At 41.7% G+C, this 19,741-nt stretch overlaps 1 protein-coding gene and 1 long non-coding RNA gene across 3 annotated transcripts in view; both read left to right on the forward strand.

The window, feature by feature from the left end:
- Positions 1–9,544, forward strand: part of LOC141757352 (carboxyl-terminal PDZ ligand of neuronal nitric oxide synthase protein) — a 58,462-nt gene extending 48,918 nt beyond the window's left edge. Inside the window, exon 11 of one of the 2 annotated variants that reach the window (XM_074617787.1) lies at positions 8,167–9,544. In XM_074617787.1, coding sequence (XP_074473888.1) covers positions 8,167–8,713 — 547 coding nt within the window. In that variant the 3' untranslated portion in view covers positions 8,714–9,544. Of the gene's footprint in view, positions 1–3,834; positions 3,937–8,166 lie in introns of those variants that run through there. The other variant, XM_074617788.1, reaches the window with a different exon arrangement.
- A 2,764-nt stretch (positions 9,545–12,308) lies between these two features.
- LOC141757528 (uncharacterized) lies at positions 12,309–15,589 on the forward strand. Its single transcript, XR_012591661.1, has 3 exons — positions 12,309–13,016; positions 13,156–13,290; positions 15,125–15,589. It is a non-coding gene; the product is annotated as an uncharacterized LOC141757528 (long non-coding RNA).
- Positions 15,590–19,741: the final 4,152 nt, after the last annotated feature.

A 19,741-nucleotide genomic window follows, 5' to 3' on the forward strand; every position in this document is an offset into this window, starting at 1 on the left:
ACTGAGTTTTTGAGTCGGAAACAAGGGTCGACTGCCATGCTAGTTTTGTGGATATTTGGTCATAAAGAAAAGTACTGGACAATTTAAAATGTTGACCTGACGATGGCGCTAGAGGCAAAGTTAAGGGATCACCGAAGGAATTACAATTCCTCATGAGGGGGACATGAACAGCCGTGGTTCCAATTTTGAAGTATCGCATTAGAAAAGCTGTATGGAAACGCCCTTGCTGAATAAACACTGACGTGGCGAACATTTTAAAGGAGCAACATGTAGCACTGATTTGGTTCTGCAGTCAAATTCAAAACATTGGAGCCGTGGCCCGTCCACCAAAGCCTATGGAAAGGAGGCTGGGTCACGCGTCATCAACGCGTCATATCTTAGGGGGTATAACACAAATTCTGGTCTGCACTCGCCGAAATTGAGCCAATCGCAACGCACGACCGCAGCTTCCGTTAAACTGCGCATGTGTTATACCCCATACCCCAAGACCCATGTCCGCCCGTGACCCAGCCTCCTTTCTATAGGCCTTGCCGTCCAATCGCTTCACCGGCTGTGTGTCTCAAATACTCGCCGCCTTGATAACCACACGGACCTCAGAGAGATGTGCCGAGGCTTTTCAGGTTGAGTAGAATCTAACGTTATGTTATCTCTGTTGATCCAGTTCGTTTGCTTGCTTCCATATGTGGCAACGGGGTGTTGAAATGAGCCGTGGACGGGATCACACCGACCAAAAACATAGGCGATAGACTGCCATTGCGAGTATGCCGGTGCAGTTGCACTGGCCTTTCTGCTTCTTTTTTTTTTCATGCTGTGTCATGTTTGACGTCACAGACGCTCCGGCCGGCACCGGAAGCAGGGTTAGTAAACAGTGAAAATGGTCACTTCTTTTTTTGTTAGTTTTGTTCTTGTTACTTATTCAGTCCCTCTTTCAAACTCAAACCAGAGCTGGTGATTGTTGGAAACAGTGGAAAGACCAACAAAGACGGTTTTGATTTGAGTTTCAGCGTGTTTTTTACGACGGTCAGCGAGGTCAAATTATTGTTGTCTGACTGGAGTCTGGTGGCTTCGAGGAGAGGATTGAAATTGCATGTTTTGTATGTTAATTAATTATAGTAATTGTCCAAATCCCTGTTGATTTATATTTACATTATATTCACTTCAACGCGTGTCACATAGTGTTAAATCGGACATAGCATTGCGCACAGTGTCTGCTGTGGAAGCCTCTAAGTTCCTGGGATGCACCAAGAGGATTTCCAACATAGACATCATCAGCAAAAAGGCCCAGTAGAGGATGTAAGTTTTTTCATGGTGGCGCTAGAGGAAAAGTCAGAGGATCACCAAAGTCAGAGGGAGAAATCGTCTGGGGAAACATGAATATCTGTGTAAAATGTCATAGCAATCTATCCAGTAGTTGTTGAGATATTTCAGTCCGGACCAACCGACCAACCATCCCCAGAGCTGTGCTGCTAAAAGCTGCAGCGTGCCCACACAGAGCAAAAACAAACACATATGGTGAGCAGCTTATATGAACAGCCAGCTCTATATGATTCACCAGTGAGTCATGCTTTCCCCTGGCATGGTATAGCCTGCACTCACACTCTTCCTCTGACTGTATTGTATGTTGCATAATCACATTTCCTGACCTCTCCGGTGTTCTTCTTCCTCCCCCTCTATCCTTTTTTGTTTCCCTCTTCATCATTACCATCATCGCCGGTGTGTCAGAGCTGCACCGGGAAGCCTCGTCCGCCAGTAATTTAATTGCAGCGATGTGATAGGAGTGTAATGGATGATGTTTCCGGGCGTTTGGGGGTGGAGCTGGTTCTGCCAGCTGGATTTACACACCATCATTCAGTCGTACTATATTGTCGTTTTTAAGATTCATCTGTGTTCTCACTGTGTGATATCTGGAGGCACATTTGCTCGTTTAATCGATTTAATTGGTTGAATTTTTAAGTTTTGCAGACACTTTGCGGTTCCCGTTATACTCTTGCAGACTCCTCACGTTCATCCACCTACATGCTTAACCATCCCACACAGACATCTCACTCAAGACGGGTGTTGTGTGTTAATTTCTTTACAAAAGCAAGATGCTTTCACAAAGGCCCAGCGTCGCTTCTCTGAGTTTAAACCTCCTACTGGTTTCTTTCAGTCGCTTTGTGTTTGTGTCCGACTGTCAAAGGCTGAAAGAGTGAAGGATTTTAATGGTAACCTCATTTCAGAGGAATCAGTAAAACATCTCTATGTTTAGTACATAGAGATGTTTTACTGATTCCTTTTTATCTGTCTCCACGTGTTGATCTGCAGAGCATGATCGGGTGTTTTCTAAATGCTATTCTTTCATGCTATCTTCCTGATTGCCTGCTTCATTCTTTCATTCTTTAGTGAATAGTGAATTAAATCGGCATGCTGTGCTTATGAGTCATGTGTATTGCAGACAATACACACAATACAATACACAGAGGGAGGTTTGTTTTCATTTATAAATCACCTTTGCTGTGTTGGGCTCTTTATTGATTTTCATGTAACATTTAACAAGTCTCGGCAGTGAATAGCCGGACACACATCTCTAACACTAAAGAGGGGTAAGATCCATACCGGTGGCTCTGGATGTTTTTTCATGCACTAACTTACTAACTACCCTCTACTGACAATTTCCCAAAGAATAGACATTTTGAGATTCATCTCTTACCCTTCAGACAGCCATTGGGTTCATCACAGCCCTCACCTCGGGGTCTCTCCCTCTCATCTTGCGCCATGCACGGGCAGGCAGTCAGCCGACACAACCACTTAAGCTTTATGCAAGTGATGGTGATGACATCATCAATATGCAAATGAGTGTATGATGTCATCTGGTGACTTTTAGCAACTTTTGGAGCTAGTGCTAGGTACTTTCATTGGAAAAGAGTTGGCAACACTGATTCTGTCAGCAATGTTGGCATCGTTGGCACTGTTTGCGCTTTTTTTGCACCGTTAGCTGCTAGCCACCATCTCCATGTTGAGAGCCGTGTGCAGGCAGGCTGTATGGGTTGTAGCTGCTGCGGTAGTGGGCCAATCACACGTCGCATTAAATCGAAGAATGCTTGAGGTAATTGGCTGCAAGCAAAACCATACAAATAGTATTTTTTTCCTAGTCTTGGGTACAAAAAGGATCGAATGCAGTTATCGTTTGACCGGAGGAGTTCCGACACTACGTATGCTGGGTTATTTCAGTCCGGTGGATACCTTTTAAAGGTATGGTGTGCTGATACCCAGGCCTCATTATTCGGTTAGAGGATCAAACACTGTACAAAGAGTTGCAAAGAGAAGAAGCTGTTCTGGGCACCTGGTATTTTTTCTCAATTGATGGTGAATCACAGTTGGAGCTCTTTCATGGCTGTTTTGGGCATGAAACTCTCTCGGCTGAATCATCCGTAAAAAAAGACAATTCCACTAAAATAAATCTGGCTCTTTGATTAAAAAAAAAAAAAAAAAAAGTACAAGCCTGTGTACATAAAAACGTAAGAAGTTAACAACGGCTCCCAAGGTCCCTTTTGATAACAAAACATCCACATGATTCTGTTTTGTGCGGCACTATCGGCAGGCAGGCAGCAGCTTAAGACAATAAAGCGATAAAACAATTTGCAACTTAAAAGTGAGGCGTTTTGAATTCTGTAGCACGCTGATTTGAGCCTCCGACTGCCTTTTCCTCCCCGGCAGGCTCATGGGTGTCCCACACATGGTGGCTTTAATGTGCTTAAACGTGCAAAATCACTGGTGTGGGTCTTTTAAATCCACCTGTGCCTCACATAGCTCCCTGATCCTCTGTCGACTAACTGTTGCCTCTCTTTGGTACAGGTGCGAGGACCCTCTCCTGCTCTTCCTCTTCCTCCTCTAACCATCCCTCATTTCCTCGTCAGTCAGCTCAAACAAACAAACCGAACCCCAAACGAGCCACAGCTCATACGTTACCATCGTCCCGTCCCATCCCCATCCCTCTCATCGTGTGCTGCACCAGCCTGCCTCTCCCTGGGAGCCTGGGGAGCTCTCTGCCACTGCCTAAGCCCCACTTCCTCTTCCTCCTCTTCCTCCTCTTCTCCTGTCTGCCCCTTCTCCTCCCTCTATGTGAGTATTACTCATGACAACCAGCATGTGTGGCACAAGCATGGTACTGGGCATGTGGTGGATGAAGAGTGTGGGTGTTTGCTGGCTCATGTTTAGGTCTCACCAGTCATTTCTCAGTTAATGACTGCATAATAATAATAATAATAATAACCTGAGTTTTCATGCAGTTGTGGTTCTGCTAGTTCATAACCACATTTGCATCGAGGTAATCGGTGAGCCACACATGTCTTATATGCACGGTAGCGCTGTCTGTGTTTTATAACACTTTGCTGGACTGTGTTTTGTCTCGCATACTTGCACCAAAATAGAAGAAATGTTCTTGTCAAGATTTGGTATTATGTTGTCAGTGGCGGTTCCACCTGAACGGTAAAAGCTGTCAGAGGCAGAGGAGACGTTGATGCACCCATCTTACACTCACGGTGATACACTGGTGTTTGTGTTTTTATTTAAGTGTGTGTGTTGTGTCATGTGCATGTTTTGCTTTACTGAGTCGGACCAAATCACCAAATCTTCGAGGTGGAGAATGTAATAAGCCCGAACCTCAGGCATGCAGCATCAGAGGTCTCACATACTGTTGCGGACTGTTAAAACAATATCGTTGTGTTTTTATTTAAATAACCTGTTTATAGGATTTTACTTTGTTTGAGTATTAGAAGATCATCATTTTATCAGTAGGCTAATTAGCCCATTCCTTAGTTATGTCTTGTTGAGCACAGAAATACTTAATTTGTTAAATAGTTTTAACCCTGACTGTTTAAGCAAAAGGAAATAAGGATAGTCAACATTGTGTTTATTAAAGCACCACCCTACTAAGAGTAAAAAGGTGTATTGTTTTCACATTTAAATTCCTAGCTTTACAGATCAGACAAAGGAAAAGTAAATGTCCGTCCCCTTGGAATTTCACTGTTTTTAAAATAAAACAGAATAAGCCTGACGTACAGTATCACATGTGCATTTCAAGTCTCTGCGAGTTCATTTTCATTCCACACTGAAATCAGCTGAAACCAGTGGCTGGCTAAATGGGCTGTCGTAGCGGTCTGACATGAACAAGCTCCTAATAATCTCCTTTTAAAGTGAGAACTGCTGTAGTGAATATTACATCATGGTATAATGAACATCCTTAGCTTCTCTCTTTCAGTCTGTGCTCCAGCTCCTACAGTAAGGCAGGATTATTGTGCTGAGAGGTTTAATGGGGAATAATTCAGTTTTGACAGAAGATTGGGATTTTGTAAGTTTTGTGGTCTGAGATGACATAAAATCACTATATTCTAGTCAGAGCGAGCAATCTCATATCTCTAATGATTGCTTGAAGTGGAGAAAAATAAGTGCCAGTACTCCCCTTATTCACATGTTGGCGTGTATATCGGCTTGTGTCATCAGCCGTCATCATTATTACATTCTGAATTTCTACAGCGAATACAAGATACTAGGAAATACTGGGTTTGGGGGTCCTCCTCTAAGAACATTTAAAGGCTTTTTAGTTAAAACAATTTTACATAATTTTGTACCATTATTATTTCTATAGATAACGCCCAAAAAGCTTAAAGACGAAACATGCTATATATCAAATAATTATTTCATTATTTACGCAAATCACATCTTCTAGAAATGTTTGCCTCGAAAAAATCACATTATATTTGTTCATAAATTTAAAAAGTTATGATGAATAGTTCACAAATTATTTCACGAAGAGGACATGAGCATTGTATCGGTAAATTACAGCACCCTCGTTCTCATTAATTTCAGGGGAAACCCTGCCATTATGAATCGCCCAGAGAACCTTACTGTATATGGAGAGGGCAGATAAGAGTACCGGCAGCTTGTGAGAAGTGCCGTGTGCAAGAAAAAGTCACGGTACACCAAACAGTAAAATGTAGAAGTGCCAGTATTGGTGAGTACCGGCCCACGTTGAGCACTGTCTCTTAATATTATAGAGCAGTGACTTCCAAAATTACACAAATATGGTTAATTTCTCTATTTTTATTTCAATTCTTCTTACGTTGTTTGTCATAAAGCTGTATGAGACTAGAAGGAAAAGAAAGGAGAAAGACACCAGCAGCTGAGATGCTGAATGAGGCCAGAGCGAGATGAATGGAGAGACACAGAGGGAGTAATAAAGGGAGAGGTAGAGAAATGGAAAGAGAAGACACGGTGGAGGGAGAGAGGGCAGCGAGGTGGAGAGGGGTGTCAATGTGACAGAAACGAGGAGTGCTGAGTCAAAGTTATGATAATGAGACCGACCTGCTCCTCCGTCCAGCTGCAAATTCATCTCCACAACTTGGCAGCGCACACGATCCAAAATAACACACAGGCACAAGAAACCCACAGCTGAGTCAAACTTCAGACTGGACTGTTTATCTTTATGAGCCACAAAGAAAACAATACAAGTATCCAATATTCATGTGGTTTCAGGAGCACAATGTGGTGCTACTCTATCCCTTATTGTCACATAACTAATGTCGTTTCCTCAAATTAAACAATAATAATAAGACAAAGAATGTATTGTTTGCTAAATTGTAAATGGGAGTAGGGACCAAAATTATGGATTCACACAGATTTACAGTGAATGTAAGGTATGCAGTTCGTACGTATTAGAATAAATAAATTAATGAAAATTGTAATTTAAAAAAACATATTTAAAGTCTCTCCATGCAGGTTTGTAATTGTGTGTGTCTCATAGGGCTGCATGATTTTGAAAAAAATATATAATTGTGATTATTTTGACTTATATTGCAATATAGAATATATGCATTATTGCAATATTATTTGCGATATTAGAGGGTATCATCATTTTTACATTACTTTCATTGAAAATAGATGATTATGGTGTGATTTTTGTGGGGATCTGTGGCAAACAAAGATGTTTTCTTAAGTCTTTAGAATATAATGTGTAGGCCAGGAAAAAATATTTAATTTAAAATGTTTTTTTGACACACATTTCACCTTTAAGAAATTGCGATTTCCTTTTTTTGAAAATTGCAGTAGGCCATATTGCTATTTCAATAAAATGTAATTTAATTTTGCAGCCCTACTGTCTTGTAATATTCACTCAAATTTAAAACCGTCTGCGTCCTCATGGGGTCGCTTGAGGAAAAGTCAAGGTCTAGGTGATGACCAAAGTCAGTAGGCTTCATCCAGTGGGGACCATGAATGTCTGAACAACATTTCATGGCAATCCATACAGTAGTTGTTGAGATATATTTGTGTCTGGACCCACAGACACACGACCACATCGTCATCCCTAGAGCCATAATAATAAAACCCAATGATACCGCTTGTGACATTGGAGTCAGTGGAGTTCAACTTTTCCCCCGCAGTGCTGTGTGTGCTTGTTCGTAGGGGGGATGGGGAACAGCGGCTAATTATCTCTGCCGATGGTTTCCCTGCACCATTACGACAAGTCTGTCATTACCCCAGCTGTCAACACCGATCTCGTCCAGAAAGCAGAGACAGTAAATACATCAGCAAGTCATAAAAGTTCATTACTGAGACCAGGATTCTACCACAGAGAGGATTTCACGGGGGAACAAAGTTAGCACCCACCAGCATAATGTGGATTGGGGGAGTCGGGGGAGGCTTGTTAGCAGGTTTGTGTCAGGCCTCATTTTCCAAGAGAGCGACTGCGATTGTGTGGTTGTCGCGGCATTTCTGTGGTACAATCAGAGAGACTGCAGTGTAGCTATTTCTGGTGTGAGGAGGGGAAAGCCTGCAGCTCTTTTCTCGCTTCCTTACCCCCCCAACACTCTTTTCTTTGGCTCCCTTTCTTCCCTCGTTCCTCTATTTTCTCAACAGGGCAGCTGTGGGATGCAGATAAGTCCCCAGGCAGCCGAAACACAGCAGGGAGCCAGAGAGAAAAGAGAGAGTTTCTATCTTGTCTAGTAACAGCTTATGTCACAGTACGTCTCAGGTTAATGGGGTATAATGTGGCCGATGAAGAGGAAAACTGGCTCGAGGCTTATTCTCATGCACCTGCTTGGTAGAAAATGCTGAATCTGAATTAGCAAAAAATGTGTTCCACTCTCAAAACATGTTCACTAACCACTTCCTCCGTTCTCTCGCTGGCAGGTATATGATCCCTAAACTTGACCCTCCGCCCTCCATGAACCGCAAGCGAGCCAGCAGGACCTTGTCTCCGGGGTCAGACGTCCCAGCTGCGCCCGCGCCCGGAGAGGTCACCGCTAACGACGGGGCGCCCAGCAGCAGCAGCAGCCTCTCGTTCCCGGACATCACCCCCGGCTCCTTGTCGTCCGCTGATTTCCACTCGCTCAGCAACGGCGAGAGCAGCTCCTGTTCGACCAGCGAGGACTCGGGCGTCCGCTCCGAGACCAAGTCCCTGCTGCTGTCGCCGCTTCGCGACGACGACGACCTGTTCGGGGACCGCGGGACGTTTTTGACGGCCTCCAGCGGCTGTGACAGTCCACTGGAGGAGAGAATTGAAGCGGTTCTCTCTTCGCCTGCTGAGCCGCCCACCCTCGCCTCATATCCGGACACCTGTGAGCACCCACCGCCCTTCTACTCTCCTATAAATGATACCTGCCTTCACATCAGTTTCTCTGAGGACGAGCTGCTGGAGAGCAACCAGGAAGAGCCTAACGTCCCTCAGCGGAGTTAGGAGGACGAGCTGACGGGCCACTGGAGATCCTCCAATCAGCTTTTAATGCAATACTTGTCAGACCCTCCTGTGTTTGCACTGGGCTCCATTTCAGGACCTTTAATTATTCCGTCCACTTGTGACACAGTACAGACTTAGCATATACCAGTTACTGGAAATAATCTATTGTGTAAATTATTAGCCAATGGACAGATTTAGTATTTTTGTAATGAAATTAATGATCTAATTTTACTTTTTAGTGACTAGAATGTTAAGCAGAATACATGTAGCAATTCTTGCACTGTTAAGGTCACACATAGGTTACCGTAGAGTTCAGAGAAAATGAGGGAACACATTTTATTTTTGCTAGTAGTCAACTTTAAATCATTATTTTGTATGATGCTTCGCCGTGGTGCAAACTGTTGTGGGAAAATATCATTTTCTGCAGATTTCACAGAGCGATCGTGATGATCACGCACTTGTTGGTGATGTTGAGAAGAGCCACGCCTTCTGTAAAGCACCTGACCACATGATGGGTGGAAAGAAAAGAACAAGAAAGTCAGATAAAGGGGGAAAAGGGAGGATAGAAGTGAGCAGATATAGTGGTGTTTTGGTTTATGCACATCTGTGGCTGTGTAGTATGGGTTTTTGTTATTATTACTATCAGAGTTGAGTGGGTTTTAGAATGTTTTGTACCACTTTGTATTTTGGGTTTTTCAGACTTGAAGGCTTTGATATATGGAGGACGAAACCTGCCAAAATAAAAAAATTAATTACTTTATAAATTAATAAATACATGCAATTTAATGATTAATAAATTAAGTTAAAAATAAAAATAAAATAAGAATGCTCCAAACATAGGCTAAATTTTGGTGAGTAAAAAACTGTACCCACGAGTCTCCCCTTTACAGACATGCCTACTTTATGATAATCACATGCAGTTTGGGTCAAGTCATAGTCAAGTCAGCGCACTGACACACTGACAGCTGTTGTTGCCTGTTGTGCTGCAGTTTGCCATGTTATGATTTAAGCATATTTTAAATGCTAAATGCAGTACCTGTGAGGGTTTCTGGACAATAATTGTCATTGTTTTGTGTTGTTAATTTATAAGCGTATGTAATACTTTAAGGTACATTTTCAACAGATAAAACGTACGAATAATTTGCACATTGACAGCCCTAATTTATTTGTATATCTTAATTTTTTATTTTGGCAGCTTCCGTCCTCCATATTTAAGCAGCGCTGGAAAAAGTAGTAGAATATCCGAATGGGTGTTGTATGCTGTGTTGTATGCTGTGTTGCACTGATTCCGTTTGTAGCATGGTCGTCTTCGTTCAAAAACATTGAATTTAAGAAAATTTTGGCACAGGGAGAAATCAAACCATCACAAAAAATCGAGCCAGCAGCCTTGAAAGCTTTGGATTGCACCTGTCGTAGTGGAGTATGTTATAAAACGGGCCCTCAGACTCAATGGGAAGATAATTGGGGAATCACAGAGGACCTTGGACAAAGACAGCTTGGCAGATTTTCTCTGTTCTGCCTCTCACTTTGAGAAATCACCAGCAAATCTGTTCTATTTAGAGCTGTCGGGAGAAAATAAGCTGTATATGTAATTGGGAACATATATGTTCAATACAATATTCCCAGTTGTTTTAGCTTCATTGGTTATTAATTAGTCGATTTAATAGTTTTTTTTTTAGTTTTTAGGCAAAAATGCCACAATATATGTATTTTACTGATTCTAGCCTCCCAAATGTGAATATTTGCTGTTTTTCCAGCTATTCACTGAATATCTTTGGGTTTTGAACTAACATTTTATAGATTAAGCGATGAATAATCCCAAAAAAACCAATCAGCAGATAATGTAAATAATCTTTTGTTGCACGTAGCCGTTCAAATTCCCATTTTAATTGTTTTATTCACAAGCATGTGGCAAGATTTGACTGCGTTATAGTACAATAGTGGTCAATTCAGCGCAGGTCTAACCTTTGACAGGTACAGTAGAAGTGATAATAAATGGTCGCGAGGGGGGAAAAGCAGCTGAGGTGTGATAAGAAGGGGTGGTGGAAAAGGTGCAGGTGTGAAATGAGCAAACAGGCGAAGCTTTTAACACCCAGAAACGAGGCTTTTCTCGACATCACACGAGGCTGGAAGCTATAAGAGCAATAACACATGGAAGAAGAAAATAATAAAGAGGAATAGTTGAAGAACTTCAGCACTTATTTGTGTTTTTTTTTTTTTATCCAGAGTGTATTAAATGCAGAAAAACACAACCTTGTATGATGTTGCACGCACAGAAAAGAGAAAATTGCCTTTGTGGTGTATTCAAAGGAACCTCAGCTCACTTAACTGCTTAAATTACCAGTAATTGCATGTCTTTTACCTGCTGGATTCTTTGTTGATGCACGTCTTTTTATGTAATTTCCCATAACTGCAGCATGTAAACATCATTTCATCCACTGACGGGGGAGAATGCACTGTGGGAAGATCAAGCTTCAAATTGTTAAGCATTCACATCTAGTATTGAAACAGGTGCAGCCGAGGAAATATAACAAGCAGTTCACAGCTGGATTTGAAACCATTGCGTAACGATGGGACCACAGGCCATTAAAAACAGAAGCGCTGTTCGTTCCATCTCTTTGGTTTGAATGGGACACACCTCCTCTGTCCTGAATTCATTACATCTCCTTACATTAAGAATCCATGTCTCTCAAACTCTTTCCCACATGTGTAACACTTTCAAGGCTCGCAGAGACTTTCTGTCACTTTCTCTGAGTTGTTCTGCTCCCCGAGGCGCCTTTCGTAGGCGAGCTGTTTCTTCTCCCCGAGCGTATAAAGCTCAGCTGAGAGCACACTGTCGCTGCCAGGCAGGAACAGGTGACTGACGGGCTTAATGTGTTCAGGGCGTCAGTGGGATGCAGTAATGAGAATGGGAGCAAATAGGAAATCCTTCAGCTCGAAGGTGTTGGCGCTATTATTTCCCCCGCAGCGCTCTAATCTCAAGAGTGCAAACATCACCTCCGGTACAGGCTTAACAAGAGAATTGTGTTGTGTTTTATGTGTGGCACAGGAGTCTTCACACCCTCCTTCAACTTGGAACTGGCTGATCAATAATGCAGGATGTCTGCGCAGCTCAGGATACATCTGAAGCTTCTCTTGTTCTTTCTCTCCAGAGAGGTGGCCCTCCACCTGAGCCAGTTCAATACCAGACTGCGTCTGATCTGCGATCAATCCGACGTACCTGCCCATGAGCCAGATCGCAGCTTGACGCGGGCTGTTAACCTTGGCTCTGTGGGCTTTCCGTAGATGCTTAAAGTAGATGTCCATTGTACCTTCATGAGACCATTAATGCTTCTGAAAAGTCATTAGACAGGAGCGAGCCACTCGGTGATCAAAGCTTTGGTGTGTGTGAGGCCGGTGATCACAGACGCATATGGCTGCTCAATTTAACAGCTGCCACTGGAAATAAAGATAAGACAGCAGATTTGGCTTTCTTGTTGCTTTAAGAGCTTTAAGAGATTTTCTAAATCATTAAAAAATAAGCTTATATCCATCCACGCCCCCTTTTTTATTTTTTACCTCCTACCTTTTAATTATTTATATGGTAAAACAGATGTTAAGTCAGATTTGTTACTGCGTGTTTTGCCTTTTTAGAGCAGTTATATTGAAAAACAACTTGGTTTACAAATCCTCTGAATAAGTTCATGTTATGAATGGACCCAAAACTTCAAACAGAAAAAGAGAAAGACTGATATATGTAACGTGTTTGTCTGTTGGATTTGGTGTACTGGTATGTTAAACCAAACACAAATGCTTCAGACACTCCCTTTGCGGCCCTGCCTTGCCAGAGTCTTGCCTCACACAATGTCATGGCTTTATTAGGAAGGCAGTCCTCTCAGATATGTAAACACTGGTGTCCGAGCAGACAGATGGAGCTGGGAATAAGAGGAAACAGCAGTGGGACTGTGGAGACATGCAGCGAGCACGTGAATGTCATGGAGCTGCTCCATTTGCTCTTTAGAAAATCTCAAAGGACGAGCCGTTACGTCTTCCGTGTGGCATTTAGATTTTGCTGACATTTATCCCGTCTCCTTTTCTAACATGCATTTAGAGTGGTTAATAACTGCATTTCTTCTTTCCCTCCTCTTGATGGGCAGGCGTAAAGTGTTGTTTGGAGTCGCCGTGTTGCTTGGAGAGCCTGCGAGGCCCCTCTGAGTTGAGAGCGAACCCCCTCGGTTCAAACCATTTCCTTCCCACAGAAATGTTTTCCTCTGAAGTCAAGTGGAGGAGAAGTAATACTACTTTTTACAAGCTGCCCAAAAAGGTCAGTCACAGTCTGAAAGCCAAGAACGCTCTTGTTTGCACTTCAAGATCCAATACAATCTGGCCCTTTTGAAAAGCTAAATATAGCTTGTGATGACAAGACTGGAAAGTGATGTTTGCTTCTTTTTTCTTTTTTTTAGCTTAACGGGAGACGTCCAAAAAGAAAGAAACACTACTTCAATTTGTTCAGCTAGTTGACAAGAGCTCTGCAGGAGATATTGGTTCAGAGCTGCTGCTGGGCCGGTCCACCGGCCAAGAGAAACACAGCTGAGGAGGTGGGTTGAAGTTTGTGATGCTCCTGTTGGCTCCAAAAGACTCCAGCTATAGAATGTTGATGTAAACTACACCTGTAGGTCAATTAATCTCACTCTTAAAGCAACAGTTTCGGGAAATATCTGCTTTCTTGCCGAGAGTTAGATGAGAAGATTGATACCGGTCTTCATGTTTGCCTGCTAAATATGAAGCTACGGCCTAAAGATGGTGTGTCACACTCATTGTAGTTCATGAGCCACATAGAGCCCAATATGATCTCAAGTGGACCGGACCATTAAAACCATTGCATAATAAACTCTCTTTTAGTGTGATGAAGTCCGTGCATTCTGAAAACAACAATCTATTTACAACACAGATGATGAACAGCCCGAGACATCTCGACGATCTCTCGGCTACAACTAAAAACAGACAATTCCATGTATCTTCTCTGTTCTCAGTTGTTCTTGTAAGTTCTTGCATTTTCCGCCATGATGTTGGCACCAAGTATTATATTCCTTGAACGCTGAAAGGTGCCGTGAACACACCGAGCACACCGGCTTCCCATTTACCTCTGTGAAGAAACAGGAACCGGTCCATTTTTCTTGGAAAACTTTCACTTTTCTCCCTTTTGACAAAACGTTTTTTCACCGGCGGCTCCCGCATGAACAGTATCCTACGCCTGTTGGGTCATGAAGCCTGTACGTATGCACGTGGATAATAGCGTATCCAGTGTAGGGCCTGCTGAGTATAGTAGTAGTAATTTTGCAAGTTATTTTCTTTTTTTCTCGTAAAGTTATGACTTTATTCTCGTAACATTAAGACTTTTTTTCTCGTAAAGTTATGACTTTATTCTCGAAATCTCAGATTTGTTTTTCCCTCAATGTGGCCCCTACCTCACTGCAAATGTTTTCCGGCTCCAGACAGATTTTATTTTTATTTTTTTGCCTAAAATGGCTCTTTTGATAGTAAAGGTTGCCGACCCCTGGTATAGAGTTACTGCATCCAGCCAAGAAATATATAATAACAACCCTACTGTTTAAACCGCAGTGTGCCATTTTCACATTTTGGTCTTTGTACAGATTAAACAAACAAGATTTAATATCATCTTGTAGTCGGTGGCATTTTAGGATCCAGGAATTAATTAGCAGATGACAGATGAGGTGCATCAGTGGGAGGTGCTTAGGTAAGAAAAGGCCAAGCTTGAAGGGCGGTATGCCTCTTTGTCTTTCACCTCTTGTCTGAAGCACACATTGAGCTCTAGGGTAAGAGACATGCAATGATTTTCAAGTGTCATAGTGTCAAGTCGGACAGGAAATTTACATCTCTGTACTTCTCTTAGAAAAGCTGATTTAACACAGCCCTCCCCCCACTGACACACCTGTCATCTCCTAACCTATAAACCTTTAAAGTCTCATCTAACTCTCGACAAGAAAGCGAATGCGCGTACTCTCCAAAATGTCCTTTTGAATGTCCTTTAACCCATGTCACGTGCTAAATTTATCAGCAATTTGTCAGCAAAAGGCACAGATACTAGTTATGCATGTTCAGAAAATACACAGCAACAACCATTAGCACCCACTCACAGACTGAAGAGCAACATATTAGAAGAAACAGCAATAAAGCTAATAATTCAGAAGAGGGTTATGGCATATGAGGACAAATAAAACATACAGATGATTATTGTACTTCTACTGTGTGAATAACAATGAAAACATGATTTTGTTGAAAGCAAAATATCCAGAGGGAGTCTCAGGAATATGATAATTGATGGATTTGCACTGAATATGGAATTACAGCATAATATTATATCTGGCAGCTCTGACTGAACAGCGCTGTGGTTACTCCCATCTGCTGTAGGCGATTGGCGGAATCTCCCCACAGAAGATCAGAGGACAGGAGGAGGAGCGAGGAAGATTACTGCATGTTATGGAGGAGTTAACGCGAGGTCGGAGGTTTGGCACCCTTTGGTTCTCTTGTGAGCGTGGATGTGGTGTGGTGCAGAATAGTAATGTATTTCTTTTTATGTGTGTTTAAATCCTTGAGCTGCCTGGGGGAGATTTAATGTCTCATTAGAATAAGCACAACTGTGATTATTTTTGTCTGTTTTTTCTTTTTACCTTCACCGGGGTACAACATGATTATGAGAGATGGGAACTTTAATTAATAAGATGGAAAGAAACACTCAGTCACTTTCTTTCACTCAATGATTTAAGAAAAAAACACTATAAATATTACACTTCACAGCCACCAAACACTCATAACTCTCATTGTGATAACTCAAGAGTTTATCGCTTTCTGTATTGTCACATGACCTACAGTATATCCTTGACATTTTACCTTGATAAGTATTACGTTTGCCAGGTAAACAGTCCTCTCTGCCTGTCACCCAGCACATTCAACCATGTTAAAATCACACCGGCTTTACTGAAAGTGTGACCATGGTGATGTTAATGTATTTCAGAGACTTCTTCTCATACTTATCAACACAGTAATAAATACTAGAGGAGCATACCCTCATTGATTTTCCGGCAGTGAACCATCATTTCATTAAGATCCTCTCTGTTTATCTGTGTGCGTGACCTTGCTCGTAATCTGCCATCTGGACAAAACGCTGAGCACAGCCTCCGTACAAATGGACAGTGTGAGACAATTACTCGCTGTTCTTTGCAATGAAAAATTGTATGTTTATAAAATGCTTTCCGTTGCACTCACCAACTTCCCCTTCATTCAGCAGCGGAGCTAGATTTATACACCGTGCTTTCCCGTAAAAAGAAAGAAGTGTTTTTCTTATAATCCTGTTTGTGGGACTCAAAGCAAGTGTCATAGTCTTTAGTGGACAATATTAGACAATACAGTGTTTTTCTACGTAAGGTTTGGAGGAGTTTTATATGCATAGCATAAGCAGGCAGCCCAGGGATCTTTTATAGAGGTGTTAAGGAAGCATAACGATTGATGTACTTGACCCAGATCAGGAGACGTGGTTGCTAGTGTGCCTTTATGCTTTGAAGAACCCAGTGATGGTAAAACATTGTTCATGCACTCAAAAAGACGAGTTTATCCATCCAAGAAGGCTACATTTACAAGATCCCCATGAGGTTCCACTAATGCATTCGCTTCAGTAGTTCTCCTGGAGTCCAGAAATACACACAAATAACATAAAAAGACAATGCTAGAGATGCAATACAGATTACTTTGAGACAGAATAGAGTGAATATAGAATTGAGTCTGCGACTCGAGTTGGAATCGAGTTGCACTTGGACTTGCAAAAAAAACGACTTCTTCTCCCACTTCTGTTAAGCTTTAATTGGCAGTTGCAGATTAGCATTAGAGGAGTCGGTGCTGATCAAAGTCAATCACATACATCTTCACTTTCCGGACAGACACCTACCCGACACTGAACAATACGACCAGGCTGTAAACGCTGCGCGATGGAATGTTTGAGAGTTGCTAGTTCAAGCCGTATTTATTACATTATACTAAAGCTTGAGTCAGCGTTTTAAGCCCTTTACCGTGCCCCTCTACTGTATCTCCCTGTTCATTAAATGAGATACCTGTCACCTCTTATCAGACCCCATGCGCCTGGTTTTAATTTGTGTGTGTGTGTGTGTGTGTGTGTGTGTGCCTGACAGTAATAATAGCAGTGAGCCAGTCAGTATGAGCTCACTCGACTGTGCTGTTTCAGCTCTCTGCAAATCTGATACGTTTTCACACTCAATTTATTTCATCACATCCCGCGGAGAGATCGGATTTGATTGCAGCATGACGGGCATCCTCGGAAGACAAAAATACAACCAAAACATCTGGTTTCACTGAAATTTACTCTAACTTTAGCTTTATACCTTTTGTTTTGTCTTCTGATTGTGTTGTTCTTGCATATTGGCTTTTAATCAGCTATAGTCTCTGGACACACATTAAGCTAAAATACTGCACAGCTGTATTAATGAATATAATGAACAATTCATGAACAAGATTATTCATTTCTGTTCTTCTTATCTATCTATGTCCTGCTAACTCCTGGTCCTCCCAGCACAGCAAATTAATCACTGGGTCTAAATTGATGCAATATAAAATATAGTTTTGATGCAAACTGTTCTTTTTAGATTTTCATGTTACTGATTAATGATAATTAATTATGTGTGTCCTTTGTTTTGAATGTCATATGCAGTGTTTTGTAACAACTAACAATACATGTGTGACAGTTTTAAGGCAAAAACTTGAGGTTGTCGTGTCTAACAGTGGGTTGAAATAACTTAAAGGAACAGTGTGTAACATTTCGGAGGATCTATTAGCAGAAATACAATATTCATAACTATGTTTTCATTAGTGCATAATCGTGTGAAACTAAGAGTCATTGTGTTTTCATTAGCTTAGAATGAGCCCTTCATATCTTCATGTGATCTGCCATGTTTCTACAGTAGCCCAGAACGGACAAACCAAACTCTGACTCTAGAAAGAGACGTTCACGTTTTTACGTTACCTGAAGGCCACCGTAGTTCTCCGACAAGCTTGTGACAAGAGTGCTAAACCGTGGTTGCGGTTTTGCACTCTGCGGCTCACATTACCACAGTCTTGGAAAGGGAGGAGTGAGCGTACTCAGTTGGTTGCAATGTGCAACCACACCATTAGATGTCACCAAATTCCACACACTGTCCCTTTAATAATGATATAACCACTTTAGTTTGGGTAAATCGGGTTGTTTTTACATTTGTGCAGGGTGAAGTTAACCCAGTATTGTGTGACTGGCCATATTTATAGATTTATAGCGTGTAATTTAAGTTGTTATTCATTATTATTCATCAATATTATCTCCAATTCCCCGTTCTACATCATTTAAAATTGCAGCTTCTTGTTCATCTCCTTTACTTTTTGAATATATTTCTCAGCTGTCCCACCAAAAATCCCCACTTTTTCCAGACTTTCTGGAAAATAAACAGTATAATGCCTTTTTTAAAGCCACACGACTCCCTGCGGTCACACTTTTTTAAAATTAATTCCTCCCTCATGGAGATGAATCTGATTATTCAGAGAGTAGTGACAAATTGATTGGAGTGATGCTGAAGCAGCATGTGCACCACTCTCCGGTGGGACACGAAGCGGGGAAAACATCCCGTCTCATTTTCAGCACTCAATCTCATCCTTGTCACAAAGGAAAGCGTGTGAAGACGCAAACACACACACACACACACACATCATGTCATAAACACATACACACTTAAGCCGAGGAGCATTGATTTATCTATTTCTCTCAGATAAGATTTATGTCTTTTAATCTCTTTTTTTTATAGGATGGGGTGACTGTATCAGTGAAGCAACTTTGCCATGTTGCCAGGCAGCAGCCACACAAAGCCCCATTCATTAACCATCACCACATCAAACTCCACATCAGAATATAATGTTCTCATGTTGTTGTCTAAAAGCTCTGATGAACCTCAAAGCTGTTACTGCAGCTGCCTGTCCGGCGGCATCATCAGATCAGGCTCATACAAATAGATGACTGTGCTTTGACTGTGACCTGTCTCTGACCTTGGAATCATTTGTCTGGTCTACCTTCTCATTTTTAAAAATGATCATCTCAGTTTAGCCTCCTGCTCCTGTTACTTTTTGTCCTGATGTCCTCTTGTCTCCTCTTCTTCTCCTTCCTCCTAGTGCATCTTTTAATTTCAATCTTCCCACCGTCTCCTATTCATCCACATTTTCTCCATAATCGTGCCTTTAACGCATCTCTAACACACACCTGTTTGCATGTCCCCACCTGGGCTTTCTTTGTTGGGTTACGCTGTAACTGACGGAGGCAGATGTAACCTGAAAGGCAGAACATGATGACTTAATCTGTTTACTCTAATCAACTCACCATTTCACTCATCGGTGCAGCTGCCAGGGGTGCACACATTCACAAACGCACATCTTATTATGTCACTCCAGGATGTGTTATGGAGAGTATCACTGTTAGACTTTTAATTGTTTATTGTATGGAAACGCTGCCAGTAAGTTACCCCAATTACCTGTTTACATTTGTTACCAAATGAAAAATACATAGAAAATGAACCAGCGAGTGTTAGACCATGTAGCAGGCAAATTAGACAAAGTATATGGGTATAATTGTTTAATTGTTATAAGGCTACTTGGATGCCTGTAGCCTTCGTTTCATTGAAGTATACCACCTAAATCTTGGTCATTGTGTAAATAACAGATGCTCACCACCTCCGCATCACATGTTTCTAAAAGTGCTGCTAAAAATAAAGAACTGACATTTTATAAAGGCTGCCAAATGCAATTTTATCAGAAGCTTTATGATCAAAAGACAACTGTTATCTCAAAGGAAATGTGTTAATAATAAATTAAAACAAAAGATAAATCAAAGACACATAAGACCCTTGCTTATACACACAGAAGGAGACAAGAGTGCAATTAATGTGACAGCGGGAGGAGCTGAGTGTGATGAAGGGATAATAGATGAAAACCCTGTTGTTGGTC

Source organism: Sebastes fasciatus, chromosome 19, assembly GCF_043250625.1.
Source record: "Sebastes fasciatus isolate fSebFas1 chromosome 19, fSebFas1.pri, whole genome shotgun sequence".
Lineage (NCBI taxonomy): Eukaryota > Metazoa > Chordata > Actinopteri > Perciformes > Sebastidae > Sebastes > Sebastes fasciatus.